The 21,988-nt window shown below is 38.8% G+C and overlaps 1 protein-coding gene across 3 annotated transcripts in view; it reads left to right on the top strand.

The window, feature by feature from the left end:
- The window catches only part of GPALPP1 (GPALPP motifs containing 1), a 41,587-nt gene that overhangs the window by 8,752 nt on the left and 10,847 nt on the right, over window positions 1–21,988 (top strand). For all 3 annotated transcript variants that reach the window (XM_036756847.1, XM_036756846.1, XM_036756845.1), the window contains exons 3-6: window positions 2,395–2,514; window positions 7,761–7,869; window positions 18,455–18,589; window positions 18,790–18,954. In XM_036756847.1, coding sequence (XP_036612742.1) covers window positions 2,395–2,514; window positions 7,761–7,869; window positions 18,455–18,589; window positions 18,790–18,954 — 529 coding nt within the window. The remainder of the gene's footprint in view (window positions 1–2,394; window positions 2,515–7,760; window positions 7,870–18,454; window positions 18,590–18,789; window positions 18,955–21,988) is intronic.

Below are 21,988 nucleotides of genomic sequence, written 5' to 3'. Positions count from 1 at the left end.
CTTTGTACCCCTGTCACATTCTACTGACACCATACTCATCTATACTCATGTGTGTACATGTCATGCCTCCCTTACTATGATTTACATTTAAGCGCAGAAACTATGAGTTTTTCCATCTTTGTATCCTTAGTTTCCCCCCAATGCCTTTTGTAGAACAGCCACACAATAAATGTTTGTTGTGTTATAGCTGCATACATTGAACTGCTTTGCACAGGAAATTGAGAACAAGCAAAAGCCGCGCTGAACCTGGAGTTAGTAAACCTGAGTCTAGTTCTGACTTTGTCACACATGGCTATGTGACATTAAGGCACTCCGTCAACCATCTGGGGCTTTAGTTTCCCAGCTCCTCTCCAGCTTCTCCCTGAAAGATACGGGAGAATAGAGGAACTCCTAAAATTGTTGCTTTTTTATTGAACTGGCTGAGCAGAATATACTCAGCATATTGAACTCTGGAGAATGGAGATACTTTTTCCTTCCTCCTGGTGCTCAGGTGAGGATCTTATCTTTGTACTGAAAAACTTAGGCCATTCAAAGAGTCTTCTCATTTTATTAGTTTCAAAACCTCTTGATATCATCCCTCATTCTTGCCTCCTTTTCCCCAGTCTCTAAGAGTGACATAATTCTTCTCCTGGGCAAGGCCAGCTCCTCTATATGTGTGATAGATCAAAGCCCCATCCATCTTCTGCAGTAGATTTCAAACTGTCCTCATTTCCTAGTTCCTTCCCTACTGCCTTCAAACATACCCAACCCTCCTGCATCCATAGAAAACCCATGTTAAACCATACTTGTTCCTCAAACTGTTGACCTAAATCTCTCCTTCCTTTCTCAGCTAAATTCCCAGGAAAAAGATGTCAGTACTTGCTGCCTTTTGCAATCTAACTTTTGCCTGCATGACTCAACTGAAAATGCTTTCTTCAGAATTATCAACAGTCTTTTAATCAGCAAATCTGATGGCAGTATCTCAGCCTTTCTACTTCCTATCTGTTGTATTTGACACTGTCGATCCCTGCCCCTTTCCTTTTGGGTACTCTCTGGGCTTTTCTGACACTGCTCTTTCCTGGTTCTCCTCTTAGATGTCTGACCACTATTTCTACATTTTCTTTGCTGGCTTATCATCCGTATCACACCCTGTAACCATAGGTATTCCCCAAAACTGTCCTAAGTCCTCTTCTCCTCTTCCTGTCCACTCTCTCTTTTGGAAACCTCATCAGCTTTCATGTGTTTCATTATCATTTCTATGCAGATGAACATGAATATGTATGTGTGTGTATATATATGGCTATCTGTAGATAGATATCTATAGACATTCGTATATCTGTTCTTATATATCTCCAGCCTCAGTCTCTACATTAAGCATCGATTTTGCATTACCATTTGTCTATTGGACACTTATATCCTTAGACTCAAAATGTCCAGCTTTATCTTTTCCCCAAACTATCCCTTCTTCCACACATTCTTATTTTGTTCAAAGTATCACTATCCTTCCAGTCACCCAGGTTGCTGATCTCAGCATTATCTTTGATTTCTCCCTCTCTGTCCTTCCACATAGATAACCAGGAGCCAAGTCATATCTTTTCTATGTGAACAATCATCGAACCTCTTCTCTCAGTTCACACAGTTATCACCTTAGTTTCAGTACCCCATCACCTGTTATTTATATTATTTCATTCATTCAGTAAACATTTATTATGCACCTACTATGTGCCAGGCACTATTCTAAGCACTAGGGATACAAAAAGAGACTGATATTGCAGTAGCCTCTTATTTGGTTTTCCTGCCTCAAGTCTCTTACCAGTCCAGTCTATCATTCATGCTGCTTCCAAAGTAATTTTCCTTAAGCACAGATATGATGCCTCTGAGATAAACTATAACTCTCTCTTTGGTTTTTAAAGTCCTTTACAACTTCAGTCTCACTGCCCCCAAATATCAACAGGTTAATGTAAAAATTGGTATCTGTAGCAAGTTACTTGGTAGTGAGGCTTTCTTATGCCTCTGAGAAAATATAAGACCATCCAGTCCCACAACTCTTCCTCACATGGTTCTTAAGAGTAGAATTGCTAACTTTTTGGCTTAAGTATGCCCCATTCATAACTTAGAACATCTTTATAAAAGACACTTGAGATGTAGTTGAGTTGCTGCTATTATGAAGAAGAATGAGATGTTTAGGTGAGCAAAAAAATCTAGAAAAAGGTTACAATAAAAATTTATGTTCTGTGTATAATTATTTCATTCTTTCTTTGATGATTTCCATTTTTTTCAGCCTGGTGTTTTCTTTTGGTCAGTTGAGTATATGACTTCCCATAAAATATGAGAGTTTTTCTGACAGATTTTCCTGAAATAATTTTGTGCTTGTGATTGTCATGTGTAAACGAAGTGAAATTGCTTCCTTTTCAGAAAACAGAGAAGAAGTCAAAATGAAAATGAAGATGATGATGATGATGATGATGATGACGATGGCTTTTTTGGGCCAGCTCTTCCTCCTGGATTTAAAAAACAGGATGATTCTCCACAGAGGTAACTAACATAAAATAATAATACAAGTTGATCTTGTCTAAGTGAGATTCTTATAATTAACTTATTTTATGTGCTAGTTCTCAGAGCTAAAGAACCAGCAAACTTGGGTTAAAGTCCCACTTTTGACACGTACTGGCTGTGTAACTACGAAAGTTGCTTAATCCCTCAATGCTATAGGATACTCTGTAAGACTGAAAGTTGCAGAGAAAGCATTGGCTTTCATTAGTAAGGGAGGTTGCTGCTCATAAGTTCTCTATACCAGTGGAATCACAACTTTTATCCCTATCCTCTTAATTTCCTAAAGACTTTTTTTCCTAATATACCATATTTCCCCATGTATAAGATGCACCCCTTTTCGAAAAATTTGGGGTCTAAAAACTGGGTGTGTCTTATACAGTGGTTGTAGTTTTTTTTTACTTGCATTTCCTGCTTTTTTGCGCTTGTTTTTGTGCTCATTGTTGTAGATTTTTTTACTTGCATTTCCCACGTTTTTGCTCTTGTTGTCTTGTGCTCATTGTTTTGCATTTGTTACCGGTATATTAGGTTACATTTTGCCACATTCTGCCCAGAATGTGTCAGAAAAGATTTTCATACAGTGCTGAATTCAAGTTAAAAGTGATCCAGTTTGCAAAAGTGAATGGAAATTGTGCTGCTGAACGTAAGTTTGGTCCTCTGCCAACCGAGAAAACAGTCTGAGACTGGCTACAGGAAGAAGAAACCCTACTGAAAACGCCACAGCAGAAGAAGGCCATGAGAGGCAAGTCAGCAAAATGGCCTGATTTAGAGAGGGAATTGAGGATATGGATTGAAGAGCAAAGGGCAATTGGAATTCCTGTGTCCACAAAGATGGTTCAGCCTGAGGCAAGAAGAATTGCTGATGAAAAAGATGTTACTGATTTCAAAGGAGGACATAATTGGTGCTTCAGGTTCATGAAACGGAATAGACTCATGTGTACACACACCAGACTTGCCCAAAACATGCCTGAAAGCTATGAACTTGAGTTCAATAACTTTATGTAATACATTTTTTTCCAAATTTCAGGCCCCAAAATTAAGGTGCATCTCATACATGGGGAAATACGGTAATATCTCCCTTTTGTCTTAAATTCTGTGAGACAGCCATCTACAGTAGGTGCCTTTACTTCCTTTCCTCTCACTCTTTCTAAACCCTTTGCAGTCTGGCTTCCAACATTGGCACAAAACTGCTCTCCCCAAAGTCACCAGTGATTTCCTAACAGCCAAATCTAATGGCCATTTCCTAGTCCTCATCCTTCTTGACCCCACTGCAGCCTTTGACACTATAGCTCATCCTCTTTTCCCGTACGCTCTCTTCTCTCTAGGTTTTCGTGACATGGCTCTCTCTTCGTTCTTTTCTTTTGACTGACCACCCCTCAATCTCCTTGGCTGTATTTTCATCCAGGTTATGACCAGTAATTTTGGGAGTCACCCAATGGTCTGTCCTGGGCCCTCTTCTATTCTCCCTATATACTATCTTGGTGGATGATCTTATCATCTCATGCTATCAGTTGTCATCTCTACACAGATGACTTTCAGATCTCTTAATCCAACCTCTCTATTCTAGTCAGGCATCACCAATAGCCTATTGGATATCTCTCATGTAATCTCCCTTAGGCTTCTCAAACTCAACATTTGAAAAACAGAACTCATTGTCTTTTCCCCTCCGCACCTTCCTGTCTTCTGAACTTCCCTATTACTGCCAGTGGCAGTACCATGCTCCCAGTTGCCCAAGCTCAGAACCTACATGGCATCCTTGACTCCTTGTGTATACTCACCCCACATTTCTAATCTTCTGAAAAGTCATGTTGTTTGTACCTTCACAACATATATCTCATATGTTCCTTTTTCTTTACTCACACAGCCACCATCATAGTCTAGGCCCTTATTGCCTTATGCCTGGATTATTGCAGTAGTCTTCTGGGTGGTCTCTCTGCCTCAGATTTCTTCCCACTCCCATCCATTCTTCATTGAGCTACCAAAGTGATTTTCCTAACACATGTGTCTGACCATATCCCTTCCTCCCCCATCCCTCCACTTAGTAAATTCCAGTGGCTCTCTATCATCTCTAGGATCAGGGTAAGCCAACATAGTAAGTGCCTACGATGTGCCAAGCACTGTGCTGAGCACTGGGGATACAAATAAAGGCATAAGACAGTCTCTCCCCTCAGGGAACCCACGGTCTAATAGAGGAAACAACAAATAAAAAGAGACTGAAAAGTACAGGTGGGGATGGGGGGCAGGGGGAAGGTTACCTGGCATGGCCATGTGATGAAGTCGTGAAGTCAGGGGAGGAAATGGTTCAAAGATATGTGAATTTCCTAGTAGATTTCATCTTTCAGAATCTCTGGAGATGATGAAGTCCAGGAAAGTAATTGGGTGGGAAATGATGAAGATAATCCTTGGGTACTATCCGTAAAAGGTAGAGGATCTGGGGAGGAGCTCTCCGATGTCCATCTACCACCCTCTCCTGTTAGAGGGAGGGAAGGGCCCCAGGGCAGGAGGTGCAAATATAAAATGTTTTGTCATAAAAGCCCTTTGTCCCATTCTTATCTTTACAGTCTTCTTAACACTTTACTCTCTTCCACATGCTTTATAATCCAGGAAGACTAAAATTCTGTCTTTTGTTTTGTGCCTCTTCATTGGCTGCCGCTTAAGCCTGACGTTCTCTACCATGCTGGTCCCCTTCTCCCATTGATGAGTTGGAGTGGGCGAGAGGGGTAGGCAGAGGAGTCATGCCTCTAGCTGTGCTTTGAGTCTCCCTGGGCTCCACCTCAGTGCCCCCATACAATGCCCCTCTCCCCATCCCTCCAACTTTTCAGCTTTTCAATGTGCTGTTTTTCCCCTGTTAAAATGTCAACTCCTTAAGGGCAGAGACTTCTTTCTTTTTGCCTGTATATATCCCCAGTGCTTAGCACAGTGCCTGATACATAGTAATCACTTAATAAATGCTTGTTGCCTGCCTGCCTGTTCTTTCCCTCATCTTCCCCTCCTGATTCCCTGGCATCCTTCAAGACAGTACCTTAAAGGTTTATGGCACCATATACTTTCCATTCTAGCATGTTAACTTATTTGATTCTTAAAATACTCTGAATATTTTAGATAGATTCTAAAATAAATAATAAAACAAATTTAGATATCAGAACAGATACATAACTCAGTTTTTGAGTTTGGGAATCTGAGGCTTGGCTTGGTGAAGTATTTGGTCATTCATTTCATGTCAGTAGCCAAGAAGTGGCAAATCTGGGAGTAGACTTCTAGACTTCAGATCCCTTGCCCAAGGCTCTTTCTACTATACTGTCCCACCTCTTTGAAGACATTGAGATGTTAGAAAATAGTGCCTGGCATAGATGGGTCAGCAGTAGCTCGAGATTTGGAGGAAAGTATGAAGAATCATGAAAAGCCAGAAAGACGGAGTGAAGTTTTCTTTCTGTCTTCCTGTAGTTTCCTCCTTGAAGGGCAAGGGCACAGGTGGGGAACCTGAGGCCTTGAGGCTACTTCTAGGTCCTTGGGTGCAGCCTTTTGACTGAGTCCAAGTTTTACAGAACAAATCCTTTTATTCAGGGGATTTGTTCTATGAAGTTTGGATTCAGTCAAAGGGCCACACTTGAGGACCTAGAGGGCCACAGGTTCCCCACCCCTGGTCAAGAGGCTTAAAGTAGAACCAAGAACTTAAGTTGGTGTCTGTGCTGGGCTCCAGGTTTCTCAGAGATCACAGTTGTGATTTCCAGCCAACCCAGATACTGAGATGTTGAGAAAGTTAATTTAGCTGACATTCTGAAGACTACTCATTATTGCTGTATCTGTTCATGTATTGCTGTCTTCTTTTAGACCTGCTGGTTAGAAATTAAGTCTGTGATCCTTGCCAGAGCCACATCTGTCCATAAGTATCTCTGCTTATAACCTTAATGACGCTTAAGATAGATTTCATTATTAGTGTCACACAAAGACCACTTCCCCTTCAACCTCTAAGCCTGTAAGAGCTGAGGAATAGCCATGCCCCCAGATCACTGGCCCTGCTTCTAACCACCACAAGGAGAGAAACCCTTATGGAGAAGAAGCCTGCGTCCCGCCTACCAATAGTGCCCATTGACAGCTTAGTGCCACTAGTAGGGTGGTAAGCCCAAGACATCTAGAAACTGAAGTATCACCACCCTCAGGCCACAAACCTGGGTCCTGCAGTTATAGTCCAGGGAAGCAGCCTTGTGCCCATGGGAATTCACAGCTTCCTCTGCCAATGTAGCATTCCCCACATCCTCAGCAGCCACAGTTATTAAAGACCTGGAAAACAAAATTCTCACCCCCAGAGTCCTGGGCGTTGTCAAATGGTTCAGCGTCAGGAACCATGTTGTTTTATTAACTGAAGTGACATTAAAAATGATGCATTATCATCTGTTTTGCCTCTATATACCCAAGGACTGTGGAACCTTTCCATCTGCCTCGCAGTTGAGCTCTCCTATATTTGTGATCTCCCCTTAGAAGAAAGTTAAGTTTTTGAGAGCAGGGCCTGTCTTGCATTTTTATTTATGTCCCTAGCACTTAGCATAGTTACTTGCACAAAGTAAGCCCTTAACATAAATGCTTTTTTATTTATTCATTCATTGGGAAGTGACTACCAAAAGTGAGGATTTAGATCATTCCTAGGCATGTAGTAGAAAAAACATCCCAAAATTCAGTCTGTAATACTCTCCAGTAAACTAATGGCTCAGTAACCTCTGTGTAGGAATTCCTGGCAGGTTGCAATCCATCTACACTTTTACACTTTGCAATTCTGGTCTGTATTTCACCCCAAATCCTCTATAAAGGATCTGTCCAACTCGCTTTCTTTAAATTTTTAAGTTATCCTGGGTACGCGTGCATTACTTGGGTCATACATCACTTATCCATGGTCATGTCATGAGAATAAGCAGAACTAAGGGTAATTCAGTGTAAACTTTTTTCCAATTTTTTTAATATTTAAAATACAGTTTTATTTTGCAGCTCTTAGAATAACATCAACACCTTCAAAAGTCAAGGATCACTGAAAGATCTAATTGTTGACTAACAGAGAACTAAGTGAAATGGTTTTTTTCCTGATTTATGGTAGAAAAACACTTAGAAGAGAGTTCCTTTTCAAAATAACATTTCAGTAATTTGAACTTTTTTCAATGTAACTGATCTTTTATTAGCCTAGTTTTTTATGCTGTTATGTCGAATGTATGAATAGCTGTAAACTTGACTTTTCTTTTTAGGCCAATTATAGGTCCTGCATTACCACCTGGTTTTAAGAACCGAGCACAGAAAACTGGGGAAAACAGAGATGATTTAGGAGTACCAGCGCCATCATCTTTCAACTCTGAGGTTTGGAAAATTTGAATTTTAAAAATTAAGAAGAATAGAATACTCTGTGCCTCTTTTATCAAACTTTCACATTGTACCTTCATTCCTAGTCATTTCTGTGCACATCTTATCTTTCCTGCTAAACTTTTAATCACCATGAAGTCAGGGACCATTCTGAGCCATTTTTGTATCCCCCAGGTGTTAATTTTATTCTTGGTCTTTAAATAAATAAAGAAATTTAGTCAAGAAGGTTATGCTCAACAATTTCCCATTTCCACTAAGGACAGAACAAACTCAACTAGATCTATTATATATTTAGCGGGAAGGATTTAGGCTAAAGAAAAGATAGAATTTCTGACATGGTTATTAAATACCAGAATGGGTTACAAAGGAAGTTGTAAAATCTCCCTCCATGACTATCTTTAAATATAGGCTGGAGACCTATATCAAATAAAAGCAAAAAGAAAAACTTTAAGGTATCTTCTCTGCCCTTAAAGATCTTATAATTGGGCTGGAGAGATGAAAAGATATGAAAAGTTAAATAACAATAAAAGACAAATAGTAATTTAAGAAAATAGAAGAGTTACAAGAGATAGCGTTCTCCTTGGAATCATTGGGATAAAATAGATCAGAGGTATCACACTTGTGGCCACAAAATTCTTAGTGCTGCCTGAAGCAGATTAAAATGTAATTGAGAAATGTTTAACAAAATAAAAAAATATATAACACAGCAGATAATATTTGTGGTTTTCTAAGTTAATATGTACCCCCAGGGATCCATGTCTATTTGTGTTTGATATCAGTGAACTAGATCATTCTGGAAAATAACAGGATACTCATTTTCATAGATACCTAAAATTTTCCGTAGATAACTAAGTTCTGAATGGCCAGGCACAGGTAACAGTTGCCTACAGCGTCAGGGTGAGTAACCCAAATCACAAAGAGAAGATGGCCCTCATCCCTCTTGTCCCTCTCATCCAAAGGTAGAAAGTCAGTTCTTAGGTAGGAGACAATTCTCTAGCTTCTGGTCCAATACTTAGTCATTCCCCTGAAGTTCTGTGACTTAAAGCAGAGATACTGGTAAATGACATAGCCCTAGATGCATGGCAGCAGAGAAATTAGACAAGGAAGAGAAAGGAAGGGGAGGTGGGGAAGGGAGAGGGACAAGAGTGGAGAGCAATGGGAGAGCCCATTTATTAAGTGCTTTATCTTGAGGGTTGAGTATACAAATGCAAGCAAGATAGAAGAGAGTCCTTTCCCTCTCCGGGTGGACCACGCATAGAGTTGGGAGAGGGCATGCAGCAGCAGCAGCAGCAGCAGTAGCAGCAACATAGTATAGAAATAGCTGGGAAGCAGTATGAGGCCTGCTCCTGGGCAAGATACAGTGAAGATTCACCCATCAGAGTCTATTGTGCCCAGGGACAGAGTCGAAGGTTCTAGTGGGGAAGAAGATGAGGATACTGGCCAGAGCACAAGCATCATGGTGTGGAAATGGCCCCAAAGTGCTAAAACAAGTCCTTGCTGCTGTCACTATGACTATTAGCCAAAAATGATACCCAGATAGGGGACATGCTTTGCCAGGCTGATGTAAAGGAGTTCAGCCATGCTGGAGTGATGTCCCTATTTCTTCTAGTCCTCATGTCTTTTATTCCACTTGATGAAATTTTCAAGGAGCTATAGGAGCTCTTATAGTATCTGTTAACTCATGCAGTGCAATGTCCTTGACCAGTTCTTGGCTTAATGGCCAACCTGCACCTGAGAGTTGCTGAACTCTGGCAGCACTAAGCACACAATTGCCCAATTTAATTCTTGACTTCCTAATGTGCATAGTATTTAAATTCAGTATGTCCTTAGCACTTCTATCTGTGGGCCCTTTAAAAATAAGATGAGATAGTGTGACTATTCCAACATATGTAGCATAGAAAAGAGTTACTATGCATTTAAAAGTTTTTCGATAAATATTTACAAAAATTATAAATTGCCTAGATTAACAGAGAGGAAATAAAATACTTAAATAACCCCATCTTAGGAAAAGAAATTGAACAAGCCATCAGTGAGCTCCCTAAGAAAAAGTCCACATGGCCAGATGGATTCACAAGCGAATTCTACTAGACATTCAAAGAACAATTAATCTCAAAAGTATTTGAGGCAAATAAGGAGTCTTACTAAATTCCTTTTATGACACAGATATGGTGCTGATACCTGAACCAGGAAGAACAAAAACAGAAAAAGAAAATTGCAGACCAATTTCCATAATGAATATTGTTGCAAAAATTTTAAATAAAATGCTTGCAAGGAGATTATAGCAATGTATTATACACTATGATCAGGTGTAATTTTTACCTGGAATGCAGGGCTGGTTCAATATTAATAGAACTGTCAGTATAATTGGCCATATCAGTAACAAAATCAAGAGAAATATGATTATTTCAAAATAATACAACATCGTTTCCTATCAAAAATAGTAGGGAGCATAGGAATAAATGGAGCTTCAGCAAGCATCTGTAATGAGGATAAGCTAGAAGCCTTCCCAATAAAATTGAGGGGAGGGGGGCCAAGGATACCAATTAACACCACTCTTATTCAATCTTGTACTAGAAATGCTAGCTTATAGCAATAAGAAAAGAAGAAGAAATTGAAGAAATTAGCATAGGCAATGAAGAAACAAAACTATCACTCTTTGCAGATATGATGGTATATTTAGAGAATCCTAAATAATCAACTAAAAAACTAGTTGAAATAATTAGCAACTTCAGCAAAATTGCGGGTTACAAAATAAACCCACATAAATTATCAGCATTTCTACATATTACCAACAAAGTCCAGCAGCAAGAAATAAAAAGAAAAATTCTGTTTAAAATAACTGTAGACAATATAAAATACTGAGGGGGTCTACCTGTCAAGACAAACACAGGAACTATATGAACATTACAAAACACTTTTCACTCCAAGTCAGATTTAAGCAGTTGGAAAAATAGTAGTTGCTCATGGGGAGGCCAAGGCAATATAATAAAAATGATAATCCTACCTAAATTAATCTGTCTATTCAGTGCCACACCAGTCAAACTACAAAAATTTTCTTATAGAGCTAGAAAATATATCAGAATTTGTCTGGAAGAACAAAAGGTCAAGAATATCAAGGGAATCAATGAAAAAAATGTGAAAGAAGGTAGTCTAGCCATACCAGGTTTCAAATTGTATTCTAAAGTGATAACTATCCTAACAATCCGTTACTATCTAAGAGATTAGTGGAATAGATTAGGTACATGATACATAGTAGTAAATGACCACAGTAATCTAGTATTTGATAAACCCAAGGATCCAAGTTTTTGGGATGAAAACTCATTATTTTACAAAAACTGTTGGGAAAACTGGAAAACAGTGTGGCAGAAACTAGGTATAAGCCAACATTTCACATCATATACCAAGATAAGATCAAAATGGGCACATGATTTAAACATAAAGGATGCTGCCTTAATAAGCAAACTAGGAAAGCATGAAATGGTTTATCTGTCAGATCTATGGATAAAGGAAGGATTTAGGACAAAACATGATAAAGAGAGCATTACGAAATGTAAAATGGATAACTTTGATTATATAAAATTTAAAAGTTGTTGCACAAACAAAACCAATGCAACCAAAATTAGAAAGCAGAAAACTAGGGGGAAAATTTTTACAGCAGATAGGTCTGATAAAGGCCTCATTTCTCAAATACATAGAGAACTGAGTCAGATTTATAAGAATACAAGTCATTTCCCAGTTGACAAATGGTCAAAGGATATGAACAAGCAGTTCTCAGACAAAGAAATCAAAGATATCTGTAGTCATGAAAAAATGCTCTAAGTCACTACTGATTGGAGAAAGGCAAATCAAAACAACTCTGATGTATCACCTTATACCCATCAGATTGGCTAATGTAACAATAAAAAGGAAAATGATAAATGTTGGAGGGGATGTGGGAAAATTGGGACACTAATGCCCTTGTTGGTGGAGTTGTGAACTGATCCAACCATTTTAGAGAGCAATTTGGAACTATGCCCAAAGAGCTATGCAACTCGGCATGCCCTTTCCCAAAGAGATTCTCCCCCCCCCCCCCGAAAAAAAGGAAAATAACCTAATTGTACAAAAATATTTACAGCAGCTCCTTTTGTGGTGGCAAAGAATTGGAAATTGAGGAGATGCCCATCAACTGGGGAATGGCTGAATGTGTTGAGGTATATGATTGTGATGGAATATTATTGTGCTATAAGAAATGATGAGCAAAATGATTTCAAAAAAACATGGAAAGACATAGATGAACCAATACAAAGTGAAGTGAATGGAACCAGAAGAACATTACATGCAGTAATTGTTCTCAGCAATACAGTGATCTAAGACAATCCCAAAGGACTTATGAGGAAAAATGCTATCCACCTCCAGAGAAAGAACTGATATTGTCTGAATACAGACTGAAGCATTCTCTTTCTTCCATCCTTTCTTTTTCTTTCTTTTTTGTTAGAGTCTTCTTGAACAAAATGACTAATATGGAAATGTTTTACAAGATATTAAATGTATAACTTATATCAGATTGCTTACCATCTCAGGGAGGGAGCAGGGGAGGGAAGGAAGGAAAGAATTTGGAACTCAGTTTTTTTTAAATGTTAAAAATTGTTTTTACATGTAATTGGAGAAAAAAAATATTTTTTTTAAAAACTTTTTCTTATCAAACGGAGCTAATACACCTTTCCAGAATTAGGGGTTTTTTTTTCTGATTTGTTTGATTTTTCTGTCCTCTTTTCTTGCTTCTCTTCTTTTATTTGCACTATATTTCATGGTTTGCAAATGTTTCTGCTACCTGCTGCTGCTATTTTTGGGGGGAGAAAGAGGTGAAAGGGAAGCAGTGTCAATTGTTTGCATGATTTACAACCAAATACAAACTCTTACTCCTGATATAATATATCACTGATTTTACCAGCGTTGTGAAACAAGCAAGAAAGACTACTGCTGACGCTAGGATTCAGAAAAAACTATGAGCCTGCGATAATTATCACGGGCTTTCTTTGGTGGGTGATTTTTGACAATATGTTCATTTTTCCAACTCCTGTGTTCTGTTTTGTCAGGGTTTCTATGAAAAATGATGCTGTGACATCTTAAGTACTTGGTTGAAGTATAGTTAATTAGTAAATAATGACTAGTTATCTTCTTATTGAAAAATTCTTGGTTCATTCATTCAACAAATATTTATTAAGCATCAGCTACATTCATGATTGTGAGCACCATGAAAGTCAGGTTGTCAATATGTTGTAGAAAAGAAAATTACTCCACCTATTATTCATCAAGGACTGTAGAGCAAATTGAAAGAAAATGATTCCTATTGGGAAACAATTTTGCTGCAGGAATTTTAAAGTAATTTTACTTCCAATAGAGTCAGTAAACATTCATCTGTATTATGTATGGTTCATTGTAATCCATGCTGTAAGAAAGACATAAAATAATTAGAAGACATGTTACAGGCCACATGATATCCTATTTTCTTTTCTTTTCCTTCTCTAAATGTGGTGGCAGTTTTTTTTTTCTATAGATGGATGGATAATCCTGCTTTAAGATTGAATTTTGAATAGTTAGCATTCACTTTGTTTTATCATAGCTTTGGGAAAAGTGCCCCATAAAATTGAGGGCAGGGGGGTCAATTTATTGCTTTTGTGACCTTAAGCAAATTTCGCTAATTATGGTTCTTCTGAAATGCTTATTTGTTTAATTTATCAATACACAGACTTTCCTTGTTGTATTTGGGTCCCCCATCTTCACATGTTCAGCCAAACAAATCAATATTTGGACAAAGTACATAAGGCACTGGGCCTAACATAATTGGAAAGAAGTCAGTTTTTTCTGTGGCCCTTTTCTTTAATTTTGGGGAAGAAATTAGTGTTTATATATTCTAAATCTAGTAATATGGAGAACATAAGGAAAGTGAATAGCATTAATAGACCTTGGAAAGGGACAGTATAGATTTTCTGTGCTTAGGGGAATTTTTGTCAACAAGAACATTTTAATTAAACATCTTCATGGCCGCATATCACTAAAATATATTCATAGGCCTAGAACTTACTGGATATTATTTTATCTGCCTTTGTCATTGTGGGGCAAGAGATACAGCTGTTTTTCAGAATTAGCAGTTAATTGAATTGTTAATTGATTAGTTAAAAAAGATTTGAGGTGGTGGCCATTGTCCACCAAAGATGTTTTTAAAGCTTTTCTGTACCATCCCTCTTCAGCAGATGGCAGGAAAGGAGAAAAATCACCTCATTGCTCCATAGTGCCTGCTCTTTTGTCTCTGAATGACAAGTGTCTTCTTTGTTTATTAGTGTGTGTATGTCTCCCATGAGCCAAAGGAGAGCACCTTGACAATATTCCTGTGCCTTTTGGAACCGACCAGCAGGTTAGGAGACTCCACTTTAATCTGGGTCAGGCTGCATGTGGGAGTATTGTGGGCCACATGTTTGACACCTCCCAGCTTACCTTTTCATTTTAAAGATATGGAAAGGGAAATCTTTATGGTTAAGTAACTTGCCCAAGGTCATCCATCTGGTGTCACCTTAGTGGCAGAATGTGGATTAAAATTGAGGTCTTCTGACTCCCAACATCTACATAGGTGATTGTAATTTCTTATTAGAATTTATCACCCCGTCTAACTCCTCACCGCAGTTCTCTTCAGCTCCCCAAAGCGTTCTCCCTCTTTTTCCAAGGCCCCTTATGCCAGGGATCTTCAAGATCCATGTCGATGTTCTCTTAAGCATTCTAACCTCCCAATTCCTCCTCAGTGTCCTCATCTGTCATGACCTAGTCTCACATCACCCACATGGATTCCACTTCAGGAATCAAAAATTCCAAAATCTCTAATCCTGACAGAATGTTAGTCTATCCTGCCAACCCCTCATTGTATACTTTATTTCTCCTCCCTTTTGCAAAGAAACTTGTATAAAAAAAAGTCTCCACCATTTGCTTTCCTCTCACTCACTTTTTAGCTCTTAGCCTTCTGGCTTCTGACCTCATCATTGCTCTCACCAGATCAGATTGGCCTTCTCTCAACCCTCTACTTTCTTCATTTCTCTCCAGCTTTTGGCATTTTTATTTTATTTTACTTATTTTATTTTGAACTTAAGAAATAAAATAAGCATTTCCGTAGTAGAATAGGAAAAAAAGGTGATTGTACGTAAAACTACAAATCTATTAAGTACAACTTGCTATTTTTTAAAAATTATGAAGTTATAGTATAACTTTCTTTTTTTCCTTCCCTCCTCCCCTCCCCGAGATGGCTACCATTAGAATGTGTGTGTGCGTGCGTGCATGTGTGTGTGTGTGTGTGTATGTGTAAAACCATTCTATATATACTTCTATCTGTCAATTCTTTCTCTAGATGCAAATAGCATCTTCCTTCATATGTCCTTTGTAGTTAACTTGGGTATTTATAATAGGCAAAATGACTTAGCCCCTCACAGTTGTTCTTAAGACATTAAGACAATATTGTTGTCACTGTATACAGCATTCTCATGGTTCTGCTCATTTCACTCTTCATTGTTTCACGTGAGGCTGTCCATGTCTTTCTAAGGTCATCACACTCATCATTTCTCACAATGCAATAGTATTCCATCACAGTCACATACCACAACTTGTTCAGCTATTCCCCCGTTGACGGGAATCCCCATGGTTTCTGGTTCTTTGCCACAGCAAAGAGGGCTGCTATAAATATTTTAGAATGTATGGGTTCTTTTCCTTTTTCCCTCATCTTCTTGGGAGATAGACCTAGTAGTGGTATTGCTGGGTCAAACTTAGGCAGTTTTGTAACTTAATGGGCATAATTCTGGATTGCTCTCCGAAATGATTGGATCAGTTCCACCAACAGTGAATTTGTTCCCTAATTTTTCCACATCCCCTCCAACATTTGTTCCTTTCTGCTTCGACCGTTTTAGCCAGTCTGGTAGGTCATGATACCTCAAAGTTGTTTTAATTTGCGTTTCCCTAATCAGTAATCATTTAGAGCACTTTTTTATATGACTATAAATTGTTTTGATTTCTTCCTTGGAAAACTGCCTATTCATATCCTTTGACCATTTATCAGTTAGGGAATACTTATATTCTTATAGATTTGACAAAGTTCTTTATACATTTGAGATATGAGACCTTTATCTGAGAATCTGTTTATAAATTTTTTTTTCCAATTTTCTGCTTTCCTTGTGATCTTGGGTGCATTTTATTTGTACAAACCTTTTTAATTTAATGTAATCAAAATTACCCATTTTACACCTCACACTGCTCTCTTGTTTATTTATAAATTGTTTGCCTAGCCAGAAGTGTGATAGGTAATATATTCCACGTTCTCCAAATTTTCTTGTAGTATCTCTCTTTAAATCTAGGTCATGTATCCATTTACATCTTATCTTGGTATATGTTATAAGATATTGGTTGATGCCCAATTTCTGCCAGACTACTTTCCAATTTTCACTAAATAATGAATTCTTATCTCAGAAACTTAATTCTTTATGCTTGATTGGTTTATTAGGGGAGGAAGAGAAAGAATAAAGAAGACATGGCCTAAAAGATCATGTCAAAAAAGAAACCTAAAATAGTCTAGTAAATGACTCTGTGGAGCTGTTATTTAATATTTATTTGGAGTTATGAATTGGAGAATGTCTTTTCCATGCAAGCCTATGTAGGTATTTATATATAAGCAAAAGGAAGCAAACAATTTTAAATGGAAGATAGACATGTCTACAAAATTATCATGGTACTTGGTACAATGTGATACATTATAGAACGTCATACAATTTGATACATTGTATCTATCATATCTATTTCTTTTAAGATAATATGGGCATAGTAGAGGAGAGGGAGGCATCAATGAAGACTGAGGACTAGAGGTAGGGAAAATTATTGTCCTACTAACAAAAATAGAAAAGTACAGTTTGGAAACTACCTTCAGAGGAGGAAATTAGAAGTTGAGTTTTAGCTTCATTAAACTTAAAGTAACATCAGGACTTCAGAGACATTTGGATATGTAGGTCTGGAAATGAAGTGGGAATTCAGGGCCGTAAATATATAGATTTGGTAGTCATACACCAAGAAAGAAGAGTAGGATGGATTAAATCCCCAAGAAAGAGAATATTGAGAAAAATGGAAGTCCAAGGACCAAAACTTGGAGACTGGCCAAGTTTAAGGGAAGAGAGAAGGAAAAGCTACTGAAAGAGACAAGATGTAGTCATAAAACTAGGAGAAGAACTATAGGAATAGGACTGTAAATCTTCATAGCTGGAAGGGCTCTTAGAGATAACTAATCCAACCCCCTCATTTTAGAAATGAGGAAACAGGCTCAGAGACATAACCTAACTTGCCCGCCATTTCATGGCCTGTTGGTGGCCTTCAGAATTAGAACCTGTGTCTTCTAACTAGAGTCCAAGGCTCTGTCCACTCTATTAGGGTAGCATCGTGGAAGCCAAGGAAGGGAAGAGTCAACATTATCAGTTACCATAAAGATATCCAGGAGAATGGGGACTGAGGAGAGGCTGTTGGTCATGGTGGACAATCAGGAGTGCAGTTTTCAGTAACTTGAGAAGGCCAAAACCAAATTAAGGGCAGGGTGGATGGGGAGAAGATAGGAAGTGCAATTATAGGCTACTTATGCAAGAATGAATTTCTTGGGAGATGGTAGAGCTAGTAGGAGCTAAGGAACCACCTCCACCAAAATCCTAATTACCAATTCGCCAAGTGAAAAATCTCTAAGGAGATTGAGTGACTGCTACTTTAAATACTATTTGCTATCTTGGGGCAGGTAGAACAAGAAGGAAACAGTATCATTAAGTTCTATACACAGAACTGAAAACAGCAGCATCTAGCTTGGTGGCAACTTGTTCAGTTCCATTATTATACGGATGATTAGCCTAAGGCCCAGAGAGTTTAAGTCACTGACCTTAAATCACACAGCAAGTTATTTATCACAGAGCTGGAATACTTAACTGGGATTCTTTATTCCAAGTCCAGTGCTCTTTCTGCAACCCCACATTTGTATAAGTGACACTGAGCAAAGTATCGTACCTATGAGGGTTCTTTCCAGAACTCATTCAATAAGGAGAAATTGGGTTCAATTATGAAAATACACTATAAATACATTATTGAAAATATACAGATAGACTCTACTAGGGCATGTACTACACCCTTTTGAAGTTTTGGAAAAGTTCATTAACTCTGATAACTACATTTCTTTGTCATTAACTATACTGAATTGTGCTCCTATTGACCCATAAAAATGAATGCTGCTTCCCAGAGTCCCTAATGTGTACCTCCTTTAGTCTACACTTGATGGCCTGGGCAGTGGAGAATATGGCTAAAGACCTTTTACATGCTAATAAGGATAACTATTATTATTTCTTACATAACACTTTGCATGCATTATCTCATTTTAAAAGGCAGGTATGATCTCATCTTATGGCACTTGGCACTTAGCACTTAGTTATACGATTAACAATACTTTTTAATGATGCTTATGATGCTCCGAAGTTTGTATAAGTAAAATTATAATTTAGAAACTTCTAATTCCCTTGTTTAATATAATAATTATGTTTTGTTTTTAAAGGGAACAGAGAGCAGTGAAGATGATGAGGCCATCATTGGACCAATGCCTACAAAAGGGCCAGTTGATTATAGTGTGACTAAAGAATTTGAACGGAGAGCTCAAAAAATGAAAGAAAAACTCACTAAAGGAGATGATGTAAGTGTTTTAAATATCTCTTTGGTGCATAAGTAATACTTGGTTGTAAATTTAGCAAGTCCAGTTACACTTCACTGGTTGAATATTGACCAACAGCAACCTTGTCAAAAGCATCTGTCGAAAAGTATAGTAACTGATGTAAAATGTTATGTATATTCTTATATCTTTTACTATTTATTTTAATTAAATATCTCGTGAAGGATGGGTCCAGACCAGTTACAAGGGAATCATGGATGACTGAGCTCCCTCCAGAACTGAAAGGTTTTGGTCTTGGCCCAAGAACTTTCAAGAGAAGAGCGGATGACAAATCTGGCGATCGATCGGTTTGGACAGATACTCCAGCTGACAAAGAAAGAAAAGCTAAAGTAAGCATGATTTCACTTACTCTGGGCATACAGATTTTCTTTGTAATAAGACATAAGACCAATTTTACTCAAGAGGTTTGAGTGAGAGAAAAGGGTCGGATATTGTATCAATTTGTACTAATGGCTAGTAATCTACAGGGATCCTCCTAAGATATGGGTCTGACCAGGTCACTCCCCAGCTCAAAAGTTTACACTGTCTCCCTGCTGCTTCCATTCCTCTGTGCAGTACTCAAGGCTCTCCATGGTCTTGCTGTAATTACCTTTTCAGCTTTGTTTCACCTTATTCTGTTTCAGCCAGACTCTCCAGTGTTCTCCAAATGTGACTTACCATCTGCCTGCCATGCCTAGAACGTCTTCCTTTCTTCCTTCCTTTCTCCCTCCCTTCCTCCCTTCCCTCCCTTAGGGACTGTTTCCCTGAAGCTGTAACAGCAACCACACTGGCGTACTCAGGATGGCTGCAGGTTCTTTTATCTGCTTTACTAGGAAAGACAGCTGTTTCAGGGGTCAGCCATCTTCTTTAATTACATAAAATACAGAGAAACAGAGATGATACAGAGCAGAGAAATAAAGACCAACAGACAGGGCTCTACTGCCTGAACCAAAGCAATACTGCTCTACATACATACATACATACATACATACATACACACACACACATACATACATATATATACACACACACACATATATATATATACATATATTCAGTGGTGAATGTAAAGTATATATATAGAGAGAGAGAGAGAGAGCATTTACCTCTGAGCACTCGAGGAGTTCTGAACATACAGCCACTCAGAGTCTCGACCACAGTCTTGATCACAGCATCTTCCTCATAAGTGAGCCCCCAAAGCAAAAGCTCACCTCTCACAATATGTACTCTTTCAGCTAATAGGCTCAGAGCCAGAAAGCATCACAACCCTCCTGACTCAGTGCCTAATTAGAAATTAGCAAAAGGTGTGTAAGCCTTCTTACAAGCAAGGAAGCTTCCCTTAATGGGCTCCACATGAGGCCTATTGATGGATGGGGAAGATCTTATTCCCTATTAACCTTACAGAAGCCTCCCCCAGCTCTGAGTGTTCCCTCACCTTTGTTTTCCTGGAGCACTTTGGGGGAAATCCCCTCTGTCCTATCATAGTTTTTCTTGTGTTTTTATGCACACAGGTCTGGACCTGTGATTTCATAGTAATATAAGCTTCTGGAGGATAAGGAATATTTAGATTTTTTTTTCACCCTCAGTGTGTAGTACATCATAGGCCCATAATAAATGTTTCTTGAATTGAATGACAAAAATAGTGAAGTCAGAAGGAGGAATATTAGTTATTGGGGAAAGAAAATATGCTTAGTCTTTTAGGGTTTTGAACTGAAATACTTGTGGAATAGCTGGGTAGAGAGAGGCTTTACTGCAGCTGGAAGTGGGAGGGTCGAGTGCTTTGAGAAAGTCCAGAAGAAAAATACTGAGGCGTGACCCCATGGCATAGATACCATGGAACCTAATTCAGCTGTTAAGGGAGAGGGTATAGAAAGAAAGAAGAGGAGATGCTTAGATGAGCACCTGGGAATGCCCACTTTAAGGAAAGGAGACAGAAAAAGCAGGAGGCAGGACAGTAAAGAGCAGTGTCTTCACACCCCTACCTGAGGAATTAAATACTTAAGAGCTGCCTGCTGCTGCCATCTGGCCCCAGTCACATATGAGCAGAAAGCTAGCTTCCTGGTGGTCTGGATCAATCATTGAACAAAGCTAACAATTCAGTGACATTCAGTCAGGTGACTGTCATTCAACACAGGACAGTATAGACAATGTTATTTGGGGTTTTCTAAGTCAGTATGGGGTTCTGCCCCTCAGGGTTAAGTTTCTGTTTGAGTTTGAAGCCACTGGAGCATTGAGAGTTTAGGTAACACCTAGTATGTTTCAGAGGCAGGACTTTAACCCACATCTTCCTGGATGCAAGGCCAGCTCTCTATCCCCTGCCCCCTCTCTAAAAGTACTCAACAATCTGTGTATAATGGGGGTGGGGGTGTTTCCCCTACTCTTCAGTACTTCCAGAGACTCTTTGCTCTATCAGTGTGGATACCCCTGCCAACACTGCCAGTGACAACTCATCCATCCATGTCTTTTCATCCTGTACAGCTCCTGTCTGTGTTCTCTCATAGATCTGCCACAAGTGGCCCATCAGCTGCACTCAGGGTCCCACTCCTAAGTCTATTGACATTACCTTGGGACTATGTTCCTTTCAGACTTTCCATCATCTCTCTCAGACCTGCTACAGGACCAGTCCCCATCTCTTTCATTTCTTCTGTACTGCTTCTTCTGAACAGTTCTCTGGTAATAGACCATGGTGTGCTTGTACGCACCATGCACTTGTCCATGGCATTTTGGGTGACTCATAATGTTTATTCTTCAGAGATTGTGTTATCTCATTATTCATTACTCCATTATTTATACTGGAAGAATATTGGTATTAAAAATATGAGCCTTTGTTTCAGGAAGAAGCTCATTAAAGTACTGTCATTCCAGTACTTTGTGTAGTATAATTTAATTGCGTAATACAATGACAGGTCATTAAAAGCACTACACAATTACCCAAATACAATCCAGCCCTTTCTCCTTCTAGTCAGTACTCAGCTCTCTACTCACTGTGTCTGTCCAAGCTGTATATTGATGGGGCAACCCTGTGGCCATCCTTTGAGTTCCATATCATAGTCTAGACCAGGGGTGGGGAACCTGCAGCCTCAAGGCCACATGTGACCCTCTAAGTCCTCAAGTGTGGTCCTTTGACTGAATCTAAACTTCACAGAACAAATCCCCTTAATAAAAGGATTTGTTCTGTAAAAGTTGGAGTCAATCAAAAGGTTGTACCCAAGGACCTAGAAGACCACACCAGGGTCTAAATAGTGTGCATTTTTTTACCCACCTGGCTTTTCCAGTGTAGAAGGTTAGACTGAACTCTTGAGTGACTATGGATCTCATTTAGGAGGTTCTGCAATGTACTGGCACTTAATGCAACAAACATACAGTCTGCAAACAGGAGCTCCC

Source organism: Trichosurus vulpecula, chromosome 4, assembly GCF_011100635.1.
Source record: "Trichosurus vulpecula isolate mTriVul1 chromosome 4, mTriVul1.pri, whole genome shotgun sequence".
In the NCBI taxonomy this organism is placed as follows: Eukaryota; Metazoa; Chordata; class Mammalia; order Diprotodontia; family Phalangeridae; genus Trichosurus; species Trichosurus vulpecula.
Note: the sequence above shows the minus strand (reverse complement) of the source record. Positions and strands in the feature narration are given on the sequence as shown.